General features: G+C 40.4%; 1 protein-coding gene across 1 annotated transcript in view; it reads left to right on the top strand.

The window, feature by feature from the left end:
- The window catches only part of ttc3 (tetratricopeptide repeat domain 3), a 28,244-nt gene that overhangs the window by 14,504 nt on the left and 2,813 nt on the right, over positions 1-10,927 (top strand). Inside the window, 25 exon segments of the mRNA XM_073874644.1 lie at positions 267-489; positions 570-719; positions 1,326-1,413; positions 1,545-1,644; positions 1,814-1,940; positions 4,069-4,188; positions 4,271-4,372; positions 4,458-4,550; positions 4,628-4,692; positions 4,805-4,926; positions 5,000-5,314; positions 5,544-5,816; positions 5,896-5,942; positions 6,238-6,294; positions 6,382-6,474; positions 6,558-6,709; positions 7,091-7,682; positions 7,756-7,821; positions 8,045-8,194; positions 8,267-8,406; positions 8,507-8,575; positions 8,658-8,754; positions 8,846-8,949; positions 9,059-9,143; positions 10,280-10,372. Coding sequence (XP_073730745.1) covers positions 267-489; positions 570-719; positions 1,326-1,413; positions 1,545-1,644; positions 1,814-1,940; positions 4,069-4,188; positions 4,271-4,372; positions 4,458-4,550; positions 4,628-4,692; positions 4,805-4,926; positions 5,000-5,314; positions 5,544-5,816; positions 5,896-5,942; positions 6,238-6,294; positions 6,382-6,474; positions 6,558-6,709; positions 7,091-7,682; positions 7,756-7,821; positions 8,045-8,194; positions 8,267-8,406; positions 8,507-8,575; positions 8,658-8,754; positions 8,846-8,949; positions 9,059-9,143; positions 10,280-10,372 — 3,523 coding nt within the window.

Here is a 10,927-nt window from a genome sequence, read left to right as displayed (position 1 = left end):
AGGGTAAATGATGTCAGATGTCACATGACTTCCTTGTTTCCTTTGTTCGTCCTGTTGCTGTTTTTACAGACGTGACACTGTTGTGTTTTGTTGTGGATCTGCTGTTGCTTGGTCATCCCACAATAGTTTGTGTGTTTAATGTATGAATCTATAATCCTCGTCTGTTTTATAACTTTATTGTGCTTGATTCTCTCTCACTGGATTTATTTCAGCCGTTTGTTGTCTTGTGCACATGATAGCATGTATTATTATTCATGTTTTCATAGTGAAATGACTCCACGGAAGAGTAAGAAACCATCTTTGAACACTCCAGAGAAGCCGGCGGTCCGGAGCAAACATCCACCCACTCCAGAGAAGCCGGCGGTCCGGAGCAAACATCCACCCACTCCAGAGAAGCCGGCGGTCCGGAGCAAACATCCACCCACTCCAGAGAAGCCGGCGGTCCGGAGCAAGCATCCACCCACTTCAGAGCGAGCCGTCATTCCAGAGGTCAGTGTTCAGCGAGTAACAGGTGTGTTTTGAGCTGATGATGTTGTTGTTGTAAGGTTTTTAACAGTGATGTGTTATAGCCGCAGGAGACGGTGAGTGATGTTACTATGAGAGAACGCTTCTGTGCTGCGGTTCAGGAGGGTCAGGAGGCTCTGAAGGACCAACGCTGTCAGAACGCACAGCACGCTTTCTTTCTGGCCGTCAGTATGTTGGACTCCAGCGTCATCAAGGTAACATCATTTCTTCACCCTCATGTTGCTCTTTATTCTCTTGAACACATAAGATGATATTTTGATAAATGATTGTAGGCACTTAGTTGACAGTACCCAATGACTTTTATAGTAGGAAAAACAAATACTATGGATGTCAATGGGTACCATAAATATTTTTAATGGTTATAAATATGCTTTAAAAAGGACAAAATATACAGCTATTTTATTTTGATAGATGGATAGATAGATAGATAGATAGATAGATAGATAGATAGATAGATAGATAGATAGATAGATAGATAGATAGATAGATAGATAGATAGATAGATAGATAGATAGATAGATAGATATAGCACAACACATTTCAATTATTGTTCGTTTATTAACAGCTAACAGCTGATAACAAGCTGAAATGACGTGTCAATTAATAACTTAATATATTTGTGCTCAACATGACTTTATGATGTCTGACGTAAGCACATGTTAATGTAAACTAACCCTGTGTGTTCTAGAGAAGAGTGATGAATATGCTTAGGTCATTGATTATCAAACATCCACGTCATTGTGCTTTCATGTATTTGTTGATGTTTATTCACACACGCACACTGTCCTGATGTTTGACAGGATCTGGGCTTATCACAGTTGGATATATGTGTACTCGTATATGGATATGCAACGGCACTGCTGGAAATCGGTCAACCTGAGGAACTGGTGCACAGTTTACATAAAGATCTTCTTATAGTTCAGTCTCACGCTCGTCTTTATTGTTCCTCAGTGACCGCAATGACAAATACTAACACTGATAATTTGTGGTTTTATTTCTTTGTTGTGTAAAGGAACTGGCTAAAGCTCGGAGACTGTTCATCGAGTTAGAGTCGAAAGAAAGAAAGTTTCAGTCATTGGTGCAATATGGGATGGGCAGAGTTTATCTGAAGGAGAACAGGTGTGTGTGTGTGTGTGTGTGTGTCTGTCTGTCTGTCTGTCTGTCTGTCTGTCTGTCTGTCTGTCTGTCTGTCTGTCTGTCTGTCTGTCTGTCTGTCTGTCTGTCTGTCTGTCTGTCTGTCTGTCTGTGCGGTGTGCATTCTCATGTTTTGTTTTGTTGTGCATTATAGGTTTGCTAAAGCTCTTGAGCACTTCTCCAATGCACTGCTAATAATTCAGAGACACATCACACCTGGAAAACTTACCTGGCCAACAACTAAAGCAATACTGGAGGAAACCCAACCGGCCTGTTTACAGGTGAATCAGATTGAAGAGGGGTCTGTGTGCATTAAGAGTTTATAGAGAGATGTTTATTTTTAGATTGATTGTAAGTCATATTGTGAGTGTAAATGGCTACATATTATAAGTAGGGATGTACATGTATGTCCTTCTTTTATTTCGATGAATCAATAGGTCTGAAAAATGGATACTCAATTAATTAGGGGTGGGGCAATCAAAGGGGCGGGGCAAACATGTCATGGTGAAAAATATTTTCATTAGAAATACTTAAATATAACTTAATTTTAAAGAAACTACGAACACATAACGGGTTTTACTCCCGTTGTGTATGTGGTCTGGTCTGCTTTAAAACACGTCCAGTCAAAGCACAAGCTTCATAACATTAAACAGATTTAAGTCTCTTGCTATCATTTAAGCGATTAGCTGTGTCATGTTGTACCTCTCTTAACTCTTCTTAGTCAAGATGTTATGTTCATATGTCTCTCTGGTATTTTTTTGACATTTGGGGATGGTTTCCTGGATAGGGATTAGTTTAAGCCAGGACTAGGCCTTAGTTGAATTAGGAAATACTAGTAAACACATGTTTAAACAAACATGTCTTACTCAAAACATTACTTGTGTGCATTTTGAGGCAAAATAAAGGGCACTGATGTATTTTAAGATATGTCAGTGCAATTTGTTTTTAGTTTAGACAGCTCTTACATTTATTTTAGTCTAGGACTAGTCTAATCTATTACTTGTGCCCATCCCTAATTAATTACAAGAGAATGGAAATTGTATTTAATTTGATGTGTGTAATTTTTAGAAGGATCTCTTGACAGAAATGCAAAATAATAAACAAAACTATATTATCAGGGGTGTATAAAGACCTTTTTATAATGAACCCTTATGTTTTTATTACCTTAGAATAAAATGTTTTTATCTACACCGAGGGTCCCCCTACATGAAAGTCGCCATTTTGTGCCACCATGTTTCTACAAACACGTCGTGTCGTTGTGTATTGTACGCATTTGTGAGGCTGCGCACGCTCTTGCAGTGTTGCAGGTCCTCGTCTTTTTTGTACTTGCATACCATTTTAGCGCTTAACCGTTTATGGCTTTTGGCTCATGAAGCGATCAAGTTTTTGGTGTTGTTCAAATGTGAAGGTGCCAGTCCCAATATTTTGATCTGGTAAAGCGTTTGGATTTATTTTGGTTTATTATTGGATTTTTCTTGTTCGCTGTTTTTTTAGTGCAAGATCTGGCAACACTGAGCAGCAAACGCTAGTGCCTCTGTCATTCTCTGTAACGCACATACAGAAGACTTTTCCCCCTTGTAATAATTTATTTCTTCAGAAGAGAGACCTGTCATGTCCATGATGCACGTTTAAACACTTTATTAACTACTAGTTGTTCAGTTCGGTTATGTAGGCTACACACTATGCAAAGTTTCTGTAAACGCGGTTGTCACTGCAGTTTGTGGGAGTTAATGCGGTTGTAGAATGCGTTTGTCAGTCTGGTAAATTACTGAAGTGTGTGTGTACAGAACAGGATTAAGCATTAAAAGTTGAAGTGACAAACAAATTAATATGCAGTGTGTACAAGATGCCATGCTCATTTGGGTGCACATTTTCAAGATGTGACATCATGTTGTTATCGAATGGTATGCTAACAACTTTATCTCGCGGCTCAACAATTTTACCTCCTACCGACCAAAATCCAAAGTACTTCCAGGCTATAGAGCTTTAGATTTTTGGGGGTTAAAATCGCTTTCTCTGCTGCGGTCGACTTTCTGCCATCTTCCATGCAAGACGCCAACTTTTAACAGTGACAGACAGTGTGACTACTGTGACCTGTCCCTGAACCAGGCGCAGCAGTGCGCCCACTCACAAAGCAGACAGCCACGCCTCTACTACCGCGGGCTTTAAAAAATAATTATAGTAATTTATTTGAATATTAATTTTCATATTCGAAATTTGTTTTTTTACTATTCGAATATATATTCGAATTTAGCATATTCGTCGACAGCCCTAGATTCGGTGCATCCCTAATAGATATATTATGTTTGGATGCCCTGGGACTAGTGTACATATTTACAAACTTTAGATATGCTGTTATGGTGCTCAAAGAAGAGTTTAAACTGATAAGATTTGCTTTCTTTCCTGCAGGAACATCTGGAGAACTTTATAGAGATGTGTAAATTTCCACCCAAACCAGATGCTGTCTGCCGTCATTCAGATTGTTTGTCTCATTCTATTGAAATCTACTTCAGTGATCCAGACTTTAAGGTGATTTACGTGATGATGATAATAATAATGATAATGAAATGCTGAAAAGATCTCATAAGGTTGTGTTGTGTTGTGTTGGCAGGGTTTCGTGCAGTTGATCTGCAGTCAGGGCTGCAAAGTTGAGTTTCATATGACCTGCTGGAAAAAACTCAAAACCCTTTCATTCACAGATAAGAACGACAAGGTCAGACATAGACGCCACACAATCGCTTCATGAGAGACTTTATTGTAGTGCTGGTGAATAATCCTGTTGTTTGTTTGTGTGGCAGGACTTTCTAAAGGATTCATGTTTTACTCCAGATTGTGGAGGTCAAATCTGTCACATTGTAATATTTGGTTCATCAGGGCTCATAAAGTGTGAGGTGAGACGCTTGAACGATACGGCCACGTGATCTCATGCTTGTATTTTTTTTTACTGATATCTCTCTTTGTCTCTCAGTTTGAAACGTCTATTCCTAAACTCAGACCAGCTGGGCGACTGAGAAGCAGACAGCAATGTACAAGGTGATTTTAGGCCCGCTCACACTAAGATAAGGGAAAGGCACGTCTGTTCAGACTGTCACGAACGTTCCCATGTTGTCAATTTGATGTAAGTTTGTATCTGTTTATTCAACAGTATTAAGAAGATGAAATCTAAAAATGATAAAAAACTTAAAAGGAAACAACACAGACTGACAGCTTGTGCTGCTCATCAAGAGAGAAATGAAGTTATTGCTGCAGACGACCCGGCAAAGAGAGGTGAACGTCTATAAACGTACGGTAAAAGTAATGAGATGTAGACCGAAAATAACACCTGTCCTTCTTCTTGCAGTGACACCCGAACGCTCTGTTATTGTGGATCGTGTTTTACATCAAATTCATGAAAACAAAGAACTTTTTAAAGAAGAATCTGTCAATACGTCTTGTGTTTTGGAGCATCTACGTCCCTGGCTGGATTTGTATGAGTGTAAAGGTCATGAGAGCGCATTAAAGGTCTATGGAGAAGATATACGGCTGTCAGAGCTGGTGGATCTTCTGTTGGAGTCCAGTAACCGGGTTTGGGCGCGACTCTTTATTGAGAAACTCTGCTCGTGGCTTCATATTAAACCCAAATTACAGCAGTGGGCTCAGCAGCTGGATAACGCAGGTCTGTTTGTGTTTTATATCAACTACTGTCGGCGTCGGCTGGTCGTACACTAATGACAGCGACGGTCAGTTTGGAAAGGAGCTTTTGTTTTCTGTTGATACTTTCTAACCAGTTTTTAAGTAACTTTATATAATTAGACTTTATTCTGGCCATAAATATAGCCTTAGAAGCTAGCATGGTGTTCAAAAGGAAAGAAATAAAGAGAGTTTGTCCGTCTCTTGTCGTTCAGGTCTGAAGGCTGCAGAGTCGCTCATCAGTCGGTACGCTTCTCATCTCCAGCAGCTGGACGTGAAGCCGCTGCTCACGTTTAAGCCCCTTCAGGATGCATTTATCAGGACATTTGGCACCAGCGCAGATTTATTTGACAGCAGTGGATTTACTTTAATGGAATATCTCAGACAGGCTCCCGCTAAAGACACGCGTCTGTTTATTTGGACACTAGAGGCGAGTCGTGAGCGTTACGAGTCCTGTCACTTTATTCTTGATCAGTATTTTGAGGATGGTAAGTAAGAAATTGATAAAGGTTTTCTTTTCTCTGTAAAGTTTTTTTTTCCAGCAATTGATTTTGTTTTTCTTTTCAGATGCTGTTTGTTTAGTCATTAAAAAGACGGATGATGCTGAGAACACCGTAAGAAACGTTTTATCTGAAGTGTTTATGTTGTGTCCTCGCTCCAGATTACTCCCCTCCGGATTTAACTTCGTGTCATGCAATTTTTGAATGTATTTCTTTTGCATAAAGAATAGTTTGTGTTTTGCTGCATTTGCATCACCCGTACTAGTTCCCGTCTATTTGCGTCTTTACATTGACTGTGAAGTGAAGTGAAATCTATGTAATCTACTTGTGCGAATCGTTGAATTTGCATTTGGTGTGTACGGCCCATATAAACTGAGTTTATCTACAGCAATGTTTGTTTGTGTTTCAGAATTCTGTATTTAAGACTAAAAGCAGACATCGGAAAAAAAAGCAGAAAGATTCAAAGGTGAGACGTCTGTGTGGTGAGATGAAGACTTCTAGATGAGGTTGATCTCGGTTGCTGTTTTCACTACACATGTTCTCTGTGTTTCAGTCTGTTGTTCTTCTCTCTGGAATGAGAGGCGGACACTCGAGAGATGAAGATGATGAAGATGATGATCTGTTCTCTGAGGAAAACGCTTTTGTGAGTTTTGACCACTGTCAAATCGACCAAATTTGTGTTCTTTGTGTTGGTGATCATTCAGTGATTTGATTGGATGTTTCAGTGTGTTCTTCAATGGCGATGATCCGTTCAGCGTTCCCGATCACCTCCGCGGTCAGCTGGCGGAATTTGAGGAACAGTATGCCGGATCAGCGCACAGAAGCTATTATAAGACAATTTTGGACAATAATCCAGATCCCACTAAAGAGAGTTTATACGAGTACGTACAGTCACTTATAAAAACAAATATAGTGCAGTAACAATCATCAGATGCTCTTGATCGTAAGTGTGACATTCATATGCATCAAAGCAATAATAGATGTAAAGATGATTATGGTTCTGATCAAGACATCTGGAAATACATTCACAATCATTTAGATGCTGGAAATAATGACTCTTACATGCAGCGCTCCTCCTGACATTAAAGAATGCTTGAATATCGTAAAACAAGACATAACACAAAATGCAACCAGTATATTACCAAACCATTGTGACGTATAATTATTACTCGGATCATACAGAAAAACTGTTCTTGAGGAAAATGAAATGTAGAAATATCAGTAGCGTTAATACTTTGCATCTTTTCTTTGTCTGTTTGTAGTTATTTTGCTCAGATTCTTGAAGAACACGGTCCTCTGCAAGCGTCAGATCCTCTGATGGTCGGCGAGTTGGAAAACTTTCCTCTGGAGGCGCAGCAGAAAATCACGGCTGCTGGAGGACTGGAAGCGTTTCTGCTGGAGTCTCTGCGATTTGTTATGACCAACAACAAGATGGGACTAATGAAACATGTGGTGCCTCTCACAGAATCAATGTCACACCTTAACCCCTCGGCTAAAGAATTCTGGCCTCATACAGACGTTTTGCCCAATGGCGTGTCTCTCTTTAACCTGTCTTCCTTTGATAACAGTGCTTCGCCATCTTTTTCGCTGTCCGTTACCTCTGACTCTGTTGTTCTTCCTGATCCGTACGCTTTTGACAATCCCTTGGTAGATGGCAAACTTTCGGCTGCGGACGTCACGTTAGACCCTGCGGCTCAGGCCGAAGCATTGCAGCTGTACGAGACCGTTGGAGAAAATGTACCTGCGGAGTACAGCGGCTGTGTATTTGAAAACTCTGTTTATATCTCTGAACGGTCCGTCGGAGAGAGGAGAGGAGGAAATGGGTCAACTCAAACGATTGCCGTGAGCGTGCAGGTAAGATCTACTCGATCTGATGGAAAGTGTGATACCCGTCTGACCTCTGACCCTTTGCTGTCGTCTCTTACAGGCTTCTGATGAGAGTAAAGATGTTTCCATCAGCACTGAGCCCTTAGATTCCTTTGAGAGGAACAATGTGAGTCATGTTTGCTTACATCATTTCTGAACGGTGACGATATTTTATTTTAATACTAGACTAAAGAAAATTATTTCACTTAATTGATTCTGACCACAGTAATGAAAATTTGGGAGAACGTTTTTATTTATTAATAACGCTAACACTGACTGGTGTTCATGAGGACACTTGACCGTTTGTCTTGAAGCACAACGTTATCTCATAAACCTGATGTTGTTTTCAGGGTGACATGATACAGAAAGAAAAACAAACGCTCAGTCTGTCAAAGAAGCTTCTGCAGATGAAGGAAGATGCTGATGCTGTGCAGCAGATGAGGAGCGAGCAGATGACATCACTGCAGGAGGAGCTGGAGGACATCACAAACAACGCACAGGTACTTCACCAGACATCCGTCATGAACATTTACACCATCGGTTTAGAGACTAACGGCTGTGTTCGTCTTCAGGTCGCCGGAGCAGAACTCGGCATGTTTCAGCAGAAACTAGAAGATGAAGTAAAGAAAGACCAGCAGGAGAAGAAGGAAAACCAAGAAACCCTGAAAATGTTAAAGATGAACATCAAAGAACTGACAGATCTGCGTGAGAGGTCAGCTATGAGTTTCAGAACACGTTGGGTTTTTCAAACATCTGACACTGATGATATTAATGTCTCTCGTTCTCTCTTTCTTTGTGAACGTTATGTCTAGTTTTGCAAGAGACATCCGTGAGAAAAACAAAGAGTATCAGACCAAACTGGAAGATTTCCTGGATGTCAGGTGAGTCTTAATCTGTGCGCTCGTGTCGCCAGCCAGCTTTAGTGTTTTACGATGTGCTAACCCGGTTACCCGTGTCGCGCAGTAACCAGTGTGCAGCCGAGCGGATGAGTCTCGAAGATGAAATCAAGAGACACAGAGACACGTGTGTGAAGGACCAGAAAAGATCACTGATGGCTCAGGTGAAGATTTCATTTGTCCGTTTAACGTTAACAGCAGATCATTTATATCGGCACGCTGTCTGATGATGATGTTTGTCACCGTGATGTGCAGCTGTCAGTCCTTCAGAACAGAAGAGATCACGGCCTGCGATGTCTGAGGGGACGATTGGATGAAGGGAATATGATTGTGAAACACCTGACCGAGGCGTCGCACAGGTATGGATGCACTGGATGCATTTGAGATGTGTTTGTTAGGTTTGTGTTGTATTGTCATGTGACCTGACGCTCGCTCGCGCGCGCGCGCGTGTGTGTGTGTGCACTGCAGTTTCTCCTCTGCCATGCTGCTGTCAGCCTTAGATGACTGGAAGAAATTCATAAGTGACATTGAAGAAAAAATCCACAACACTGAGGTAAATTGTTACTCGCATCATACGTCACTGTACTACATCATATTAACACATGCCAAATTTCATTTTCGGGAAATCTCTGCAATCTGTTAGGGTTTGCAACGTGTCTGGGCGGCTATTTCGGTATCGACTCTTCGGTATCAGCGCTGCTTGGAAACTTTTTTTAGAAAGAGTTAAAGGTTATCATACCACCCCATGCCTACTACACATCGTTCAAAGGTTTGCCCACAGAGAGTCTTTAAACATTTATGATTGGCTGTTATTTTTTGAAGGCAGAACTTGTGTCATTAGAACTAGGCGATGGTTGGTGATTTGTTGATTTTTATATCGTGATTGATCTCTGAGACGTCCATGATCCACTTTTTAAGTGCATTTCATAGATCATTATCTCTTCTGAAGTACACAACAAGCTAGTTTTACCTCATGCAAACTGAAAGTAAAAAAAAACATGTCTGCAGGAGGCGCAATGATATACACAGTGCCTATCACTATACCTGCTGCAGCCATGTTAAGGCAGCAAAGTCCTTGATTATTACGCCAGAATGAGAGTATCGTTCATAACCATATCTGCCTAGAAAATCACAACAAGTTAATGGTCTAATCAGATTCAATGGATTGTGCTAAGTTATGCTAAAAGTGGTACCGCCAGACCCGAAGAAGATCAGCCAAATGGATTCCAAAACGGTAAGAGCCAAATGTTTAACTCTAGGGGAGCTGGAAAATGAGCATATTTTCCCCCAAAAAGTGGAAACTGTACACATAATAAATGTTTCAGCCTGGATCTTAAACCTGGAAAGAAGATTGCAATGCAGATCATGGATCGTGATTTTCTGTTAAAAAGATTGAAACATCTTGTTAATATTTAACATCATCATTGCTTACGCTTGTTGTGTTCATTGACATATGCAGTATAATGACTTATATCTGATCTCAGTGTTGTCTTCATTACCACCACTTAAATCTCTTGATGTGTCCTCACAAGTTCTTCAATGGATTTATATTTGTTTGTTTTTAACCAGAGATTATGGAACTAAAAAACAATAAAACAAATCAACCTTTCACAAATCCATTGTGTCGTTGAGTGTCATGTGAGGTTAGTTGTCTATGTGGTTGTACTGATGAGTTTGTTGTTTATTCAGATGGAGTTTGAGTCTCAGATGAATGAAGTGAAGAAAGGCACCAGACTGTGTTCACTGCCGCCCGTGTCTATACCGAGTCCTCCCGCAGTACCGGTAAGAGTAACAGCAGCAGAGCCGAAAAACAGCTGCTAGAAACAAAACCAGACTACGTTTACATCAATGTGTTCTCGTATTAAAACGCATTACTTTTGCCACGGTCACTCACGCCTTTCATTCAGACTATTTTGTAGTTTTCGACCCTTGTAAATTAGTCTTTTGTAAACGCTGCAGACCCTGTTTTAGTTTGAAAACTGCAGTACAAAGCTAACCGGACTCTTACTTAAATAAGGGTGCAATTAAGCCGTGTAAAAGTCAAAGTAAAGGCTTTGCTTTAAAAATGCACATGGGTACCATCATCTATTGCCACAGATTATAAACGCTATGCCAATCTTGCATGTTTACTGATGGTGATCTAGTTTTATTTTGAGATGCCTGCAACACCGCTATGCACCCTAATTTGTTGTGGCCATTTAAGAAAATGGCAGTTTTGTATTTTGTTGAATATTAATGTTGTTTATGTGTTTGTTTGTTTTTTTATTTAGCTTATTACGAAAGACAGACGGTAATTGTAAATGTCATATATAGGGCACGGGTTAGGGTTAAAGGCCA

This window comes from Misgurnus anguillicaudatus, chromosome 12 (assembly GCF_027580225.2).
Source record: "Misgurnus anguillicaudatus chromosome 12, ASM2758022v2, whole genome shotgun sequence".
NCBI lineage: Eukaryota > Metazoa > Chordata > Actinopteri > Cypriniformes > Cobitidae > Misgurnus > Misgurnus anguillicaudatus.
This window is presented reverse-complemented; position numbering and strand designations above follow the sequence as displayed.